Source organism: Hypomesus nipponensis, chromosome 3, assembly GCF_054491055.1.
Source record: "Hypomesus nipponensis isolate SF chromosome 3, ASM5449105v1, whole genome shotgun sequence".
In the NCBI taxonomy this organism is placed as follows: Eukaryota; Metazoa; Chordata; class Actinopteri; order Osmeriformes; family Osmeridae; genus Hypomesus; species Hypomesus nipponensis.
Genome location: NC_140363.1, coordinates 14393199 through 14410739, shown reverse-complemented (window position 1 = coordinate 14410739; position 17541 = coordinate 14393199). Strand labels below are relative to the sequence as shown.

General features: G+C 47.6%; 3 protein-coding genes across 5 annotated transcripts; 1 reads left to right on the top strand and 2 right to left on the bottom strand.

Moving 5' to 3' along the window:
• Positions 1–340: 340 nt before the first annotated feature.
• On the bottom strand, positions 341–1522 carry prlh2r (prolactin releasing hormone 2 receptor). Its single transcript, XM_084683181.1, has one exon. It carries the CDS (start codon positions 1520–1522, stop codon positions 341–343), a length of 1182 nt encoding a protein of 393 aa, XP_084539307.1.
• Positions 1523–10944: 9422 nt separating this feature from the next.
• Positions 10945–13498, bottom strand: ccdc32 (coiled-coil domain containing 32). The gene is made up of 4 exons (XM_084678151.1): positions 13361–13498; positions 12821–13066; positions 12453–12606; positions 10945–12084 (listed from the first exon to the last, which is right to left on the bottom strand). The coding sequence occupies exons 2-4, from the start codon at positions 13044–13046 to the stop codon at positions 11850–11852; spliced, it is 615 nt and encodes a 204-aa protein (XP_084534277.1). The 5' UTR covers positions 13047–13066; positions 13361–13498; the 3' UTR covers positions 10945–11849.
• pcmtl (l-isoaspartyl protein carboxyl methyltransferase, like) lies at positions 13047–17525 on the top strand. Of its 3 annotated transcripts, none has more exons than XM_084678121.1 (10): positions 13047–13100; positions 13569–13657; positions 14093–14233; positions 14505–14609; positions 14767–14798; positions 15056–15160; positions 15686–15806; positions 16240–16325; positions 16523–16692; positions 16911–17525. In XM_084678121.1, the coding sequence occupies exons 3-10, from the start codon at positions 14113–14115 to the stop codon at positions 16945–16947; spliced, it is 777 nt and encodes a 258-aa protein (XP_084534247.1). In that variant the 5' UTR covers positions 13047–13100; positions 13569–13657; positions 14093–14112; the 3' UTR covers positions 16948–17525. The 3 variants fall into 3 exon arrangements, with proteins under 3 accessions (XP_084534247.1, XP_084534266.1, XP_084534256.1); XM_084678140.1 differs by having other exon boundaries at positions 13079–13100; positions 16875–17525; XM_084678130.1 differs by lacking the exon at positions 13047–13100 and having other exon boundaries at positions 13589–13657; positions 14097–14233.
• Positions 17526–17541: the final 16 nt, after the last annotated feature.

The following is a 17541-nucleotide window of genomic DNA, read 5'->3' as shown; positions in this document are numbered from 1 at the left end:
ATTTTAATACTGCTTTTAGGGGATATATTTAATAATTGGTTGGCAGGACAGGAATATATTCAATTCTTTACCAGGCCAAAGCAGGACGTGCTTCAGGTTCTATAACCTGATATACAGTCATTAGTGTCTTCTGAGGCCAGACAGAAGAAAGTTCACGGGGAATTGGGAAAATGTGTCCAAACTTTTGACTGGTACTGTATAGAAACTCAAATTTGACTCCAACAGACTAAGGTCCTGTCTTTAGCAGTCTTGTACAAGTCCGCAATAGCAGTCCATGGATGTCGTCTGTCAACCAACCCACCATGTCTATCATGTCAGCTCCAAGAACCTTCTAAGACCCTCAGTAGCTGTCCTGAGGTATCTTTTTACCGACAGCAACAGGGATGTCCACCATTGTTGAGAAGGTGTTTAGGCGTGGCAGTCTGTGAGACGTTGTAATACTGCTCTGCCCCTGAACCCCGCCCCTGAGGCGTGGTAGGAAGTGACGACATAAGTAGGACAGGAACTTGCTGTGAAGAGAGGCATAGATGAAAGGGTTGTAGCAGGCGGAGCTCATGGCCAGCAGGTGGCAGCACACCTGGATGAGGTTGACGTGACTCTTCCCCAGGATGGAGAAGTCTGGGTCCAGGTCACGGATGAGATTGACCACCTGCAGGGGGAGCCAGGAACAGGCAAAGCACAGCACCGACACCAGCAGCAGGACAAAGGTCTTCCTCCTTCTCTTCCCCCATGTCGCCTGGCTGCACCTGTGACTGGCGACCAGGTCAGAGGTTGTCCTCTGCCTCAGGTGATGTGAAATGGCACAGTAGGAGACAGACACAGCTGCCAGCGGCAGGAAGTAAGAGAAGAGGAGGAGGAAGCAGGAGTAGAGGAGGCGTCCGTGGTCCTGGTCAGGCCAGAACTCCTCGCAGATGGTCATGCTGAGGCCCGCTGCGCTGAGGTCCAGGTGGGCCGTGTGCAGAGCTGTTGGGGCGGAGAGCGCCAGTGAGCTCAGCCAGATCACCACCACGAGACCCCAGCAGAACTGCCCACCGGCACGCCGGCGGATCGGATAGGCCACAACCACATACCGGTCCACCGCGATTGCCGTGAGAGAGAGGACAGCGGCGCAAACGGTGGCAGGCTGCATGACGTTGACAAAGTGGCACATGAAGCCGCCGAATATCCAGCCTCGCTTGTCAAAGGCGTAGAATGCAGTGAGGGGCACGCAGAACAGGCACATGACCAGGTCGACCAACGCCAGGTTTGCAATCAGGAAGTTGGTGGTGCTGTGACTCTTCTTGTTGAAACCAATAAGGAAGAGGAGGAGAAGGTTCCCACAGCAGGCCACCAAAACCACCGTTGAGTAAAGGGGGATGAAAAGAAGCTTCAGGTCCAACAGCAGGTCCACTCCAGAGAAGGAGGTGGAGTTGGTGGAGGAGTGAACAGACGGGGAGGAGGTGGGAGTGGGGGTAGAGGAGGATGAGATGGCATGGAGAGATGTGTCCTCCCAAGAGTCTTTCTGAACATTTACCAGGTCCATCACGGTGCAGTGCCTCCTAAACACAGAGGATGTTTTCAACTGAAAGGCAAACAGAACAAAGAGGCGTGGGAATTTCGACTGGGAGTGTAAATCACTGCTAAAGGGGTCATCATCATCGAGACCAAGTGTCTCAATTAACTACTCAACTACGACCTGTATGGCCTTTAAGATGACTCAGTCCTGCACATCCTATTGTGGGCTTAAAAGCTTTTTCATATCACACTGTCCTGACGAGCCCATTGTTAGAATGATTGCACTGAATTCTGACGCTAGACCTTTAAGCGCAGCCTGTGTTAAGGTCAATAATCAGGACTGAACAATGGTCTGCATTTTGGCTGTACTGTCTGCCTTGTTCTGTACATGCACTGGAGACTAAAATGGTCCTGATGGGCTTCAACACACATGCAGACGCACAGACTCATGCACACTCACGCACACTCACGATTTACCATATTTGGGGAAAAGCACAGTTTACTGTGCATTTTGTTATAAATACTGAATGAGATCCCACTGTTGGTTAAACGAGATGTCCTACTGACAATTCTGTGCCATTATTAAAAACAATATTTTGGACAAGAAGCAAACTAGGGCAGATATCAGAGCTCATACACATCAGCCAATTAAGAGGTACCTCACTGATCTCACTGAGGAGTGCTGAATAAACATGAACACACGGATCATAGGGTTCCTGGCTACTCTGCATGAGGCAATTATGGAACCAGACAGAGATGAAGGTGTAACGGGAGCAAATGTCATTCATTTGAACACATGTTTGGGGGCGGGACAGCCGATATCGTTCTGTATGTTTGCTGTGTCGGTGTTTGCGTGACATCTCTCTACAGGTGTTCCTTATCGGCGGGCTGATTTGACCACCTACGGGATTGGCTGGGTAAAGGCATAAGAACAAACCAAGATCTCCTCTCAGGGCTCGCACCCGACTACGGACGACAACGGTTTCCACACACGGAGGCGAGATCCGGAGCCAGCCGCCCTCTTCCCCGAGTCCTGGATGATCGGTCAGCACGGTGCCTCCAAGCCCCATCAGATTGTTCAACGCACTCAACTCCACGCCATAAAGGGAAGTAGCCCCGCTATTACTTTATGTGTGTAAGAACAACTGCAACCGTGATCGTTACATTTGGTTGCGTTTAATTATACACCTCCTGCACTTCCCCAGCACACAGAAGAAGCAGACGCCATCAGCAGTGTGGACGACTACCCCGAGACGAACTATTGTTGGTGTGGATTATAGTTTCCTGTTTCCCCAGTCTGAGCTGGGCTGCTAACGCACGGGGGAACAACGTCAGTGCCTCGTAGGCGTGGCCGACAGGCTCGCATCTGTCCCTCAACCTCCTCCTGGACTTCGGTTGGCTAGGCCGTGGGTTGGGCCGTGAGTACTGTCGAACGGTGATTGGCCTTCGAATCCGTTCCCCGTTAGAGTAGGGAATTGTGTATTTTAAATTGTGGTTAGACTTTCCACTGGCTGCCCGCAGTGTCACCATATTTATATCGATTATCTTCATACCTGGGGCTCTGTGTTGTCATACTGGGTGGTGATCTTACCTGTTGGCTCATTTAGCCTCCAGCTGTTTGCATATTGCACATGCTATTATAGTGCCAGATTGTTTGCAGTTTTTGCACGTACGTTTGCAGTGTCATTGTTTACACGCTTTGCACAGACTGATCTCAGTGGGGATCACTGCTTAAACTTTGCACATCTTGACGTTTTCCACTATAGGGTTACCACACGGTCGGTTAGATTACTATAGCCCTCTTTACAGGTTTGCAGATAATACCCATTTCCACTGCCGGCGCCTAGTCTGGCCACCCTGTTCTAACTGTGAATTGATGAGTTGTTTTCTTGTGTTATTTCCTCTGCTAGTATTTTATAGGATGACAGTTTCCTGTTTTAAACTTTGTTAATACCAATAAAACCGTGTTCATAAATACATTGTTGGTATTGTTGTGTATTCAAGGGTCTAACGTTTTTAACCTGTCCAGTTACAAATTTGGCGTAGTCGGCAGGACCCTTGACGTACACAGCAATATGAATAATGGCGGGCAGCCAGTGGTAGCGGGGGCACAACCCCAAGTAGTGCCCACAATGATGCCATGGTTCATGAGTGGGCCATGGGTGCCAAAGTATAGCGGGGAAGGAGAACCATCCAAATTTCTAGATTGGCGAACCCAAATTGAGGCTTTTATTCGGGCCCAGGGGCTAAATGACGAACAGCGGGTAGACTTTTTGTTGAGCGTATTGGAAGGGAATGCAAAAAGGGAGGTGGCGCTGTTGGCAGAGGCTGATCGAAATACGGATGTAAAGATTCTGGACGCCCTGGCGAGGCTGTATGGGGGCCAGCAACCAGTAGCCCTGCTGCGAGTACAGTTCTTTAACTGTAAACAAGAACCTGGAGAGGATGTGGGCACGTTCACTCTTCGGCTGCGGGAGCTGCATCACAGGTGGAGAGCAAGAGACCCCCAGGATGCGGGCTCGGATGACGAACTGCTGCGCACCCAGTTTTCCATGGGCCTGAGGCAGGGATTAGCCAAACAAGAACTGCAAAGACAGCTCAGAAGGGTCACAACGCTTACATTTGTCCAGGTCTGTGCAGAGGCAAAAGCATTGGAGCGTGAACTGGGCCACACTGAAGAAGCCCAAGTTTGCCCAACTGTTGCCACAACATCCAAGAGGCCCTCAACGGTCACCTCTGATTGGCAGCAAATGAAGGAAGCCCTCCGAGCCGAATTGCGTCAAGAGTTGACAGAACAGGTGAGCCTCCTAAGTAAATCCATCGTCGAACAGCTGCAAGGGCGTTTAAACATCATACCAGCCACCGGTGCTACAGCACTGCCGGCCATGGGTGCAAACCCCCAACAGGCTTGGCGTCAAGAACATGACCCGAGACGACAGCGGCTAGGGTCTGCCCCCCCGGATAATACGTCTTACCAATGGGATGGCCAAGGGAGAGCCATTTGCCGCGACTGCGGGGAGGCTGGGCATATTCAGAGGTTTTGCCCACGGCGACGGCCGCACCAGCCGGGTTTTCGGTATCCCCGGTCACAGCAGGGCGAGTGAACCGGGAGGGGCCCCAGATCGTACCCCCACAAAGGCCCTCAATGGTGGGCAAATGCCCTGAAGTGGAAGTGTTTGTTCAAGGGCAACGGGTTCCATTTATACTTGACACTGGCTCCCAAGTCACCATGTTCAGCCAAACACTGTTCCAGCACTATTTTGGGGGGGAGTGCATACAAGATCCCAGTGGTATACCATGGCTAACCTTGAAAGCGGCCAATGGTCTTCGTATTCCTTATGTGGGTTATGCTGTCTTGGATTTTAGTATTGGGGGAATAGACATTAAGAAAAAGGGTGTGGTTATTGTGAGGGATGATTGTATAAACACAGAATATGGCCTCCTTGGAATGAATGTGGTGGCGGATTGTTGGACAGAGGTATTCCGTAGGGGGCACCCAGGAGTGACGGCATTTAAATCTGTGTTCTCTCCTCATGCAGAGAAGGCTTGGGATGCAGCTTTTGCCGCTTGCCAGAAAGCGGATACGTCGATGGGCCAGATGGAGCTACAAGGGGTGGCTAGACTCCAGCGGCAGTCCCCAGTGAGGTTACCTCCTACCACAGAGACTATTATCTGGGCCCAAGTTCCACAAGCAGCTGGCCTACAGGATTGCCTGGTCCTGGTTGAAGACCTAGAAGACCATGGGCACGAATGGAGAGTGGCCAGATCTTTGAGCTGGACCCGTGGTGGGAGGGTCCCCCTGCGCATCTGCAACCCTAATCCTTTCCCGCTGGAACTACCTCAACGACGCCCCCTGGCTACAGTGACCCAGATTGACCCCAGAGATGTACAAGGGCGGTCGAAGTTGGTGCTGCGCAATACTGGTCCCCAGATAGTTGAGGTCGATGTACAGCACGTAGGGCAGACTTCAACCGAGGAGCACCCGGCACTGGCACTACGTGGGGAGGAATTGAATGACTATCAACAAGCACAACTGAAGGCCCTCCTGCAGAAGTGGTCACACATATTCGCTGCACACGATGAAGATTTTGGAAGGACCTCAGTGGTCACCCACCAGATACCCACTGGCACAGCACCCCCAATAAGAGAACGCTACCGCCCTGTCGCTCCAAACCTCTACCCAGAGTTGAGGGCCTTATTGCAGGGCATGCTTGACAGTGGGGTGGTGAAAGAAAGTTCGAGTCCGTGGGCAGCTCCAGTGGTCCTGGCAAAAAAGAAAGACGGGTCGTGGAGATTCTGTGTGGATTACCGCAAGCTTAATTCCGTGACTCACAAAGACTCCTTTCCCCTGCCGCGCATTGAGGAGTCCCTCACGAGCCTAACCCAAGCCAAATGGTACTCCACGCTCGACTTGGCGAGCGGATACTGGCAAGTGGATGTCGCACCAGAGGACCAGGAGAAGACTGCGTTCACTACACCCTTTGGCCTCTACCACTTTGAACGTATGCCTTTTGGACTCTGCAATGCGCCAGCTACGTTTCAGAGATTAATGCAACGTTGCCTCGGCTCACAAGTGTACGATCACCTCTTGATTTATCTCGATGACGTCATAGTCTATTCGCCCGACTTCCCCACCCACTTACAACACCTAGAACAGGTATTTACCCGCCTTCAAGAACATGGCCTGAAACTACAACCCCGTAAGTGTCATCTGTTCCAGAAGCAAGTGGTCTACCTGGGGCATGTGGTTAGCAGTCAGGGTGTGGCAACCGACCCAGACAAGACGGCCATTGTCCGCGATTGGGCTGCGCCCACGACCGTCAAGCAAGTGAGGTCATTTTTAGGCTTCGCGGGGTACTACAGGCGATTTATCCCTGCTTTCTCCAAAGTCGCCGCTCCACTTCACCAGCTCCTACAGGGCCAGGCTAATAGACCTTCTGCCCCAATCCAGTGGACAGCTGACTGCCAAGTTGCTTTTGACAACCTGAAACAGGCTCTTCTTAGTGCCCCCATACTGGCTTTTGCGGACTTCCAATTGCCTTTCAAGCTGTACACAGACGCCAGCCTGGATGGCCTAGGAGCGGTCCTGTCCCAAGTCCAGGATGGAAAAGAGCGAGTCATAGCATACGCAAGCCGTAGCCTCGCTCCGGCTGAGCGCAACGACAAAAATTACAGCTCCTTCAAGCTGGAGCTCTTGGCCTTGAAGTGGGCAATTACAGACAAATTCAAAGACTACTTGTGGGGGGCCCAAGTCACTGTGTTCACAGACAACAACCCGCTAGTCCACCTGCAGACCGCACGACTGGGGGCAACCGAACAACGATGGGTGGCCCAACTGGCCAACTACTCGTACGAAGTACGCTACCGACCAGGGACGGCCAACCGAAACGCAGATGTCTTGTCGCGACTTCCAGGAGAAGCCACCAGCACCACCACACAGGCCACAGCGTGCACGACGTCAGTAGAACCCTGCCCTGGCTCAAACCTATGGGCGACGCGTCAAATAGAGGATCCAGACCTACGACTCCTCCAGGCCTGGAGGCTAGAGGCAGAACCTCCAGTCACCGGTAACCGTTCGGCCTTGTCCCCACAACTCCGTCGCCTGCTTCAAGAGTGGGACCATCTGGAGCTTCAAGATGGAGCCTTGGTGAGGCACGTCACTGAACCTGACACTGGGGCCCCAGTAAGACAAATTGTCATCCCAGAGGGCCAAGCTCGATCGATATGGGAGGAATACCACAGAGCGGCAGGTCACGCTCACGGCGACAAGATGATGTCCTTGCTTAGGAGGAGGTTCTTTTGGGTGGGAATGAGTGCAAGTGCCCGGGCATGGACCACCGAATGTACCACCTGTGTGGTAGGAAAGCGGGGGCAACAACCAAAAGCCCCCCTGTGCCCCATTCCGTCCAGCTTTCCATTTGAAACTGTGGCCCTGGACTTTTTATCACTCGGAAGGCCCGCGGACCCTTACCAATATATTTTGGTCATCACGGATCTGTTTTCACGCTACGCACTGGCCGTGCCCACGAAGGATCAGACGGCTGCTACAACGGTGAAGGCACTGTGGACTGCTCTCATCCTCCCATTTGGCTGCCCAGAACGGATCCTCACCGACCGAGGGGGAGCATTCGAGTCGGCCCTAATGCAACAACTATGTGCCATGTATGGCTGCAGGAAGGTACATACTACCCCGTACCACCCACAGGGCAACGGGGCCTGCGAAAGGCTTAACCGCACACTTCTGTCCCTGTTGAGCACAATCGAGGTTAAGCACCAGGCCCAGTGGCCAGTTCATCTTCCAGCCCTCCTGCAAGCATACAACAATTCCTCCCACGCTAGCACCGGGATGACACCACACTACGTCGTGTTTGGCCGCCACGCCAGGCTTCCAGTGGACATGCTACATGAAGTCGCACCACCTCAACAAAGAGCTGATCTAGACGGGTGGGTCCGAACGCACTATCACTCACTTCTACAAGCTTATGACGCAGTACGGGGAAATGCGGAGCGTCGTGTAAACTGGAACCAAAAACGGTATGACCGCAATGCCCGTACCTTGCCGCTGCTACCTGGAGAGAGGGTGCTAATCAGAAATTTTCGCCGTCGGGCTCAAGGTAAATTGGCCCCTCAGTGGCTCCCATTACCCTTTGTAGTCGTCTCCCAGCCTTACCAGGACCGGCCAGTATTTGCTATACGGCCAGAGGGTAAAGATGGTCCTATTCGAACAATCCATCGTAACAACTTGAGATCCTGTCCTGGTGATCCACCACCAACCAACCACACCCCTGCGAACCCACATAGAAACGACACCTGGCAACCAGAACCGGTTTGGCCATACATCCCACTGGCACGCCACCAACTGATGCCACAACAGCAGCAGGAACCCACAGCCGCACCGCTGAGACCGGCCGCAGCGCCAACGGCCTCCACAGCAACGCCACCTCCTGCCATTGCTCCAGTCGCCCCGGCCCCCGAAGCCCCTGTATACGATCTAGTAGTTCCTCTTAATGTACCTGTAGATCATGGCCCAACCCCTACACACCATCAAGGAACCGCAACGGGTACCCCACCAAGGTACCCAGCTCGCCACAATCGGGGTCAACCTCCAGCACGGTACCGCCCTGAGGATTGAACCAGACAGTAGTGCTCGGGACGACCACTGTTAATGTGGGGGGGAATTGTAACGGGAGCAAATGTCATTCATTTGAACACATGTTTGGGGGCGGGACAGCCGATATCGTTCTGTATGTTTGCTGTGTCGGTGTTTGCGTGACATCTCTCTACAGGTGTTCCTTATCGGCGGGCTGATTTGACCACCTACGGGATTGGCTGGGTAAAGGCATAAGAACAAACCAAGATCTCCTCTCAGGGCTCGCACCCGACTACGGACGACAACGGTTTCCACACACGGAGGCGAGATCCGGAGCCAGCCGCCCTCTTCCCCGAGTCCTGGATGATCGGTCAGCACGGTGCCTCCAAGCCCCATCAGATTGTTCAACGCACTCAACTCCACGCCATAAAGGGAAGTAGCCCCGCTATTACTTTATGTGTGTAAGAACAACTGCAACCGTGATCGTTACATTTGGTTGCGTTTAATTATACACCTCCTGCACTTCCCCAGCACACAGAAGAAGCAGACGCCATCAGCAGTGTGGACGACTACCCCGAGACGAACTATTGTTGGTGTGGATTATAGTTTCCTGTTTCCCCAGTCTGAGCTGGGCTGCTAACGCACGGGGGAACAACGTCAGTGCCTCGTAGGCGTGGCCGACAGGCTCGCATCTGTCCCTCAACCTCCTCCTGGACTTCGGTTGGCTAGGCCGTGGGTTGGGCCGTGAGTACTGTCGAACGGTGATTGGCCTTCGAATCCGTTCCCCGTTAGAGTAGGGAATTGTGTATTTTAAATTGTGGTTAGACTTTCCACTGGCTGCCCGCAGTGTCACCATATTTATATCGATTATCTTCATACCTGGGGCTCTGTGTTGTCATACTGGGTGGTGATCTTACCTGTTGGCTCATTTAGCCTCCAGCTGTTTGCATATTGCACATGCTATTATAGTGCCAGATTGTTTGCAGTTTTTGCACGTACGTTTGCAGTGTCATTGTTTACACGCTTTGCACAGACTGATCTCAGTGGGGATCACTGCTTAAACTTTGCACATCTTGACGTTTTCCACTATAGGGTTACCACACGGTCGGTTAGATTACTATAGCCCTCTTTACAGGTTTGCAGATAATACCCATTTCCACTGCCGGCGCCTAGTCTGGCCACCCTGTTCTAACTGTGAATTGATGAGTTGTTTTCTTGTGTTATTTCCTCTGCTAGTATTTTATAGGATGACAGTTTCCTGTTTTAAACTTTGTTAATACCAATAAAACCGTGTTCATAAATACATTGTTGGTATTGTTGTGTATTCAAGGGTCTAACGTTTTTAACCTGTCCAGTTACAAAGGCACCACTGAAGTGAATAGAGCAGTGATCCATTCATGACTGCAAGGGTTCTGAGAAAGGCATAGCTCAAGAACTGGTCTATCTCAAAATGACAGAAGAAAACTCTGTGACCATTTTAGGATGTTAAACAATAGCATATTCATGCCAGATTCATACAGGCTCCAAACTCCGATATAATCTCACCAAAATTATTTACAGCGCTGCCTCGTTGTTCAGTAAGGATAAGGGATCATTAGGGAAAAATAAAAGCGTGTGAAGCCATACATTAAAAAACTATCATTTTTAAAATATTATGGTCAATTGTGAAATCTATTATAGATTATAAAACGTATTAATTCTGACTGATGCTAAATAATAAATATCACATCAACATATCCCTTCCACAAAAAGGCATATGTGCTTTGCAGAATTTAATTGCACTTAAACAAATTAATAATCAAATAATTTTCAAATTTTTAGAAAATCTCAATAAAATTTTGAGGGTTTCCAAAACGTAATTCTGAAGCTGCAGTTTTAATCTTACCTTAAAGTCTTAGCAAGACGTCCAACTAAATATGCCCAAACGGACACAGTTGCAAAATAAACTTCAGTGTGAGCATGAACGTCCTTGTGCTTGCTGCAAAGCGTCTGTACTGCTACTAGGCAGCTCCGTTCTGTTTATTTTCCAAACTTCTGTCTCTTCTAAGAGACAAAAGGAACTCAGGTTATGCAGATAGCACACACAATCACTTGACAGCACAGATAAGTATTACAATGTCTGCCAGGTTTTGGGTCAGTTCTAAAGGCAGGTGGTTTCAGTTGGTGATAATAATCGTCTTCGGGATAAAGCATTTGCTAAAGCCAAATGTTCTTCTGCACACATTTCTATTAAACCTAGGCTTGAATGACGAAGGCTTTGAAGAGGTAGGCAGTGGGGGGCGTTGGGAGTGAGGAGGGGATGCGCAGACGTAAGTTAGAAAGACTAGGAAAATACAACTGTCGAACAAAAATCACAGGAATGAAACAAAAGGTGTTTATTAATTTAAACTTTCGAATAGCTACAGAAAGCTACAACCAGATCCGACCGGAGACAAAAATTGAAGGATTTTCTTCCATTAAACAATACAATTTTATCATGATGACAGTATAGGTTACTACACAAAAATGAGCACTATGTCACGAGGAGCATTATTATTAGTTAGCGTCTTAGCATTACCACAGAAAGAAAGCGTACAACAGCTTCCAAGCTCAAATGCTCTCCTATTAAAATAGAAGAGTAGGCTACTTGTGCATTTCACAACAGGTGCTTTGTCGCTTCACCTTTTTGACTCTCAGTGCTACCTCCTAGCGGAAAGGTGGGGGTTGTGCAGTATAAATTAGATTATTTCTGGGGTAGAGCACAAAATTACAGGAAAAATTTAAAAAATTACGGCTTTTCCAAGTAGGCTACTGTACACTATGGCCAAAATTCTTTGTTTCCTTATTTTATTTTTTAAACCCTTACATCTCTTCCAACTTGTTCGATGCAGGTACATATCAGTTCAACAGAAAATATTTTAACTAATCTACAATAATTACAGCAGGGTTAAAAATACATATGGTTTGACAAAAAATTACAGTTTAGCCTAATTTAAGTAATGGTGTTTTAAAATGAACATTTGAACACTTAACAGTTCCCATTTTCAATAAATCAACATGGCAACAAATATACCTAACAGTCATATGCAAGTTTAGCAATGATCTGTCCAAAATGATCGCTTCTAATATGATTCAACCACAAACAGATAACACATGAACATTGAGATGAGGGTAATACACACTTCTTCCCACCAGTCCTGCATAACAACATTTACATCATGGTCCCTGTGCATTCAAAAGTCTGAGCACCAACCAGCAGAGCCTTCATCATCATCTTCCTCCCAGTCTATTTCTCTGGTGTTGGGCAGTCGTCCTCCAGTACTCTGCGGTTGCCCTCCCCCTGCTCCTGCTCCTGGGGTCCGGCTTGATGGGACTGTGCTGTGGTGTCTGGTCCAGGGCTGGTCTCCGGCTCTGAGGTGCCGTTTTCTCCTTGGTGAGAGGGCAGGAGAAGGAACTCTAGCTCCTCAGCACTAATGGCAACTTTCTCTGGTAGCAGCCAGCGCTTCAGGTGCTCCAGGGCACTGGGGATAGAGGAGAGGAAGAGGGATAGAGGAGAGGAAGAGGGATAGAGGAGAGGAAGAGGGGCACGGAAGGGGGGAGGAGAGAGAGAGAGAGAGAGAGAGAGAGGGGGGACGTTACTAAACATATGGTTCTACAATGAGGCAGTCTCCTAGTATCAAAAATGTCAATTTTGCACCATATCTACAAGGTATTGAGCTGTATTAACAACTTGAAGAATACATGGAAATAGATACTTCCTTCAGTCATGGGTACGGATCCTACTAGAGGTAGTGGCCTACAGAGAAATATATTAGAATGCAGTGTCAGGTCCTTCACACTGCTCTGTCGCTCCTCTGACCTGCACCCTACTCTGTTGTCGCCTGCTCACCTGCCATCAATTTCTCCCCCCTGGAAGAGCTCAGAGGTCTGGGCGTCATGGAGGAACCGGTCCCAGCACTCTTTCTTAGCCTGTGACAAGGAGCGCAGCATCTCCCTGGATGTAACCTCCGAGGATTGGCCTTTCAGTCTCCTCAGGCGGTTCTCTGGATGACACATTACATATTTTCAATTCCAGGATATTAATAAGGCCAGCTTGTACACATCACGAAAATTAAAACAACAACAATTAAGGAAAAATAAGTGGAAGAAAGGAGTCATGGAAGGAAGGGGCGATGACAAGGAAGGGAGAATGGAAGATTGGGTAAAAGGGAAATAGACGCTGTTAAGGCAGAATGAAGGAAAATATATTTGTACTACCTAAACTGGCAATGTAGATATCGGAATCCTCCATGGGTTCCCATGACCCGGCAGAGATGCCGTTAGGCAGCGGTCCGATCCGCGACGAGGGATGGAACGAGTCTGTGAACTGTGCTTGGGCCTCGTCACCCCGACCTGCCTCCTCAACGTCAGGCAGAGTCGAGCAGATTTCAGACCACAGCTCCCCGCTGGACCGAGCCTCCTTGTTTTCGAAGTCGTCAATCATAGTGGTACACTCAGATTCACCTAAATGAATGATAATGTCATTATTTAGGAGACGGTGAGTCAAACGTTGACATTTAAGGTGTTTTCAAGCTAAAGACACACTACAAATAGCTTGGAAAACGGACGAGTATTTTATACGATACTGTGTTTAGTAAATTGATACAAATGAATTGAAATGAACAGAGGAGTTGCACTAACACGCAAATGCTATGCCACTGCTAGCATTGCAAACTATAACTAGGCTATCAAGCTGGGTATGTAGCCGCAAAACATTCCTTAGGGTACACTTTAGGAGCATTAACAGCATTGTCTTACCTTTCTGCCAAGCCAGTGCCGTTTACTTTTATTCCAGAACAGAAAGGATTTGATTATTTAAACTAGCTTGCTAGCTCAGTGTGTCCATGGTCATGTTCTTCAAGGGAGAGGTGGTACGGAGCTAGGCTTTGTTGTGACTAATCTGATTGGCTTGTGTACCTGGCTGTCAAATAATGTAGGGATTCTATTGGTTTCTTTAATATTTTAGGTGGTTTATCCAAATGTGATTGGCTAGATACGATGAGGACGCGGAAATCTGTCCCAGCTGGGGCATTATTTGGTGGTGCAGCTACCAAGGTAAAATATTATTTTATGATCTTTTGAAGTTTGGCATTTCTTACCAAACTAATTTTGATACATTACCTATAAGATGCTAATGTTTGACAACGTTGCATATGAACCTAGTTTTATTGGTTGATTATATGCAGGCTGCAACAGCGTTGGCTTGGTGGCTTTAACCTTATGATAGTGTGGCTATCTAGCCTTCCTCGCATTTTGATCCATATCTTTATCAGTTGGTAAACTATACATCTACTTTTTGCATTCTGGAAGTGTTAATTACAGGTTATGGAGAGTAATAGAGGTTTCTGCATTTCTTCCCTTATAGTTAACACTAGGTCTTACATACACACTACATTCTCAAAGCACATTAACCACCTATTTTTGATTATTACTGATTGTATTAGTTTTGTATAAATATCTGTCATTGTGATTGTCTGTGTGTTTGTTAAGGAAGGCACGGTGTATGTGAAATGCACTCAGCAGTATTGCGTCTGGCTGTAGTGGCAGTCCCTATGGGTGTGCTGTTATCCAGGACCATGGCCTGGATGTCCAGTGGCAAGACACATCCTGAACTCATCAGTCGACTTCGGGGTAAAACCACACAGTATCTCTGGAGCCACAGAGCTTAGAAACACATTAGTCGACAATGACAACAGTACATGTACATATATTATACTATTTATAGCGCACTAATATAATAATTCAACTCTTTATGACATTGTAAATGCATGTTCATCCATTGTTGAGATTTTCAGTATCCAGTTCAGTGCAGCTTAGGGCTGGGTTGAGTTTTCAGAATCGTGGAGTGGTTTTCATTGATCTCTGTTACAAATCCTGATTACCTGACCCTTGACCTTTTTAGATCATGGAGTGATCCGCAGTGATCGTGTGTTTGATGCCATGCTGGCCACAGACAGGGGAATCTACTCTGAGGACTACCCTTACTCCGACTCTCCTCAATCTATCGGTAACGTTCTTACAGTGGCACACTTACTTACCTTATAACTTGTAGGAGAATACTGCAGTTACTCATGTCACACCATTGTAACATGTTTTGAGATATAGTCTATACCAGGATATGGGTTAGAAAATGGTTAGCATTCTGATTCCCTTTGTCTACCAAGGGTACAAGGCAACAATCAGCGCCCCACACATGGTAAGTATTTTACCATCTAGAGCCAGCCACAACATTTACATGTACAGTATGAACACATATGTTTGCATATGCGGACAAAATCCATATTTTCAAATTCTCATCTGTAGTCTTATTTAACCAGTGGTCTGGGCAGCATTGTCATTTTAAACAAGGAATGGTTATTGAATATCATATGGCATTATAATTCATTACATTTTGGAATTGTCAATTACATTGACATCAATTACGTGACTGAATGTTGACTTGTTCTTCCCTAGCATGCACATGCTCTGGAGGTGTTGAGTGACAAGCTAATCGAAGGGGCCTCAGCCCTGGATGTGGGCTCTGGGAGTGGATATCTCACTGCCTGCTTTGCCAGGATGGTATGTTCCAGAGTCCTGAATGCATGCTGTAAATTTTACTGCAAATTCTACTGTACCTCTAACCTACCTCCATAATAAATCTCTGTATAAATAAAGAACAGAAACTAACGTTCTGTTATTGTCAAAATGTATATGGTTTCATGAAAAACGCATGATATCAAGTGTGATTTTGCTTCAGTTCTACAAGCACCATTAGTTTACAAAGTGACAAACGGATTATGATTTGTTTATTTAATCATTTATTTTGCTCTGCCAACACAAAATAGTTCCACCACTGGACTGGGACTGGACTGTTGCTAAGCAACACACAAACATTTTCCTGCACCCTAGCGTCTAACGCTTGATCATTTCAGTGGAGCGATTCATGTTTAGTTAAAAGACCCAGTGCTGATATGACTAAATATCAGTACTCAAGGAATACCCTGTTCAATCAAATTACTTGTTCGGAACAAACTGTTGTATAATCTGCCTCAGTGCTACCCTGTGTTGTCTCTTCCCTCACATTCCTCTGCCCCCCTTCCCTAGGTGGGGTCCTCGGGGAAGGTGGTGGGAATCGAGCACATCAAGGAGCTGGTGGAGGCCTCTGTGAGAAACGTGCAGGCAGACGACCCAAAGCTGCTCTCCTCAGGATGCATTAAACTTGTGGGTGAGTGAGTCATGTGACCTTGGTAAGAGTATATTGAACTTCAGTGCCTAGAAGGATGCAGGCAACCACCAGAAGCAGACACTTCTCTTATGTCTTAATAACCTGAAAATGAAACTAATGATGCTACAAAATTAAATGTTTTGGCTGAAAATAAAAAATTCTGAATGCACATAAAACCCAAACCAAAAATGACTATATTGTTTTTTGGGGTATAAAACTCAGATAACCTGAAAAAGGTTTGAGGTTAGTAAAGCACAAATGTTAAAACAATTTATAGTTTGAGGTGAAAATGGACAAACCAAATGCTTTCGCTATTTTCACCGGCTTAAATTTCCGTGTATCCCTAAATGAAAGTGGTTTCTACTGAATTAAAAATTATGTATATATTATTTGACTAGATTGCATCATGATATTCGTTTTGTTGTCATGTTAGTGGGGGACGGGAGGTTGGGCTACCCTGAAGGAGCACCGTATGACGCCATACACGTGGGGGCAGCTGCGCCGACACTCCCCAAAGCTGTGAGCACCCGTGTTCCTTCCCACCACTACACAGAAACCGGGCTCTCTGCATGGATCACCAGCAATTCATAATGCTGGTCAATGGTCAAAACCGTTGTCCCTGATGCTTCACACTATTAAAACTGTTTTTTTGGATATTGTGTGATTTGATTGTGTGTGTGTGATTTCCAAAGTTAAACTCTTCTTCATTCTGGCAGCTCCTGGAGCAGCTGAAGCCTGGAGGGAGGCTGGTTCTCCCGGTGGGTCCAGACGGAGGGAGCCAAGTTCTGGAGCAGTACGACCGCCAGCCAGACGGAACCTTCCTCAGAAAAGCCCTAATGGGGGTCATCTATGTTCCCCTCACTGATAAGCGACGCCAGTGGCCTGGGTATGTACTCTACCGACTAATACTGACATTCATAGCAATGTATTATTGACAGGTGTCTACCTTTTTATGAGAATTGTGGTTATATCTGGACTTTGTTGATCATTGCACAGTAGAGTTGGTTCCCTGATTATCTGTGTGTGTGTGTGTGTGTGCGCGCACGTGTGTTTGTTCTCCCCCCTCAGGGGTGAGCTCTGATTGCAGTGTGGTTGCCCCTGCAGGAGGTGGTGCTGGGGCTGCAATTCTGGGGTCCCATAGGACAGTCCAGTCTGATGCATAGCAGCCAGAACATGCTAGCAGCTGCCTGCTCTTCTCTGCCTCTTTGCCTTGTAGCATCTCTGGAAGACCCGGGACTATGAGATGAGGAGAGAAGCCAAGGACTGTGGATTTACAAGTTCATCTGTTCATGTTATGGACTTTCAAACTTGCCATGTGTTAATCTTCCCTGATAGATTATTGTCCGTTGTCTGGTAGTTTGAATGTTTTGTTCATCTGTGAGGTGAATGTGGAGACAGACACCTGTGTAATCCTAAAGGATCCTGATGCCAGTGATGGAAACAAACAAGAACGGAATTATATAGTCAACGCTTACCAAGTGATGTAAAGCTGATGCATGTGTACAATGAATACATTTTATTTCAATTGTTGCTGTGAATCTCAGCATTCATAGTCTGATTACCTAATCCTAATTCCCTTATATGACTACAATAGAAGAACCACCTTTGTAGATGAGAATTAAATGTACTTTATTTTGGGAAAAGAATGAAAATAACTTTGACTATTACGATATTGTTTATTAATAAAAGTGCAATAAAATTATGATGTGCTTATTATGATCAAGTATGAATGCAG

Coding starts and splice junctions, on each gene's coding strand:
- pcmtl (XM_084678121.1), top strand. CDS start 14,113: ATGCACTCAGCAGTATTGCGTCTGGCTGTAGTGGCAGTCCCTATGGGT. Junction 14,799..15,055: donor CAATCAGCGCCCCACACATG/GTAAGTATTTTA, acceptor GTTCTTCCCTAG/CATGCACATGCTCTGGAGGT. Junction 16,693..16,910: donor AAGCGACGCCAGTGGCCTGG/GTATGTACTCTA, acceptor TTGCCCCTGCAG/GAGGTGGTGCTGGGGCTGCA.
- ccdc32 (XM_084678151.1), bottom strand. CDS start 13,046: ATGATTGACGACTTCGAAAACAAGGAGGCTCGGTCCAGCGGGGAGCTG. Junction 12,607..12,820: donor TATCTACATTGCCAGTTTAG/GTAGTACAAATA, acceptor TGTGTCATCCAG/AGAACCGCCTGAGGAGACTG. Junction 12,085..12,452: donor GGGGGAGAAATTGATGGCAG/GTGAGCAGGCGA, acceptor CTCTATCCCCAG/TGCCCTGGAGCACCTGAAGC.
- prlh2r (XM_084683181.1), bottom strand. CDS start 1,522: ATGGACCTGGTAAATGTTCAGAAAGACTCTTGGGAGGACACATCTCTC.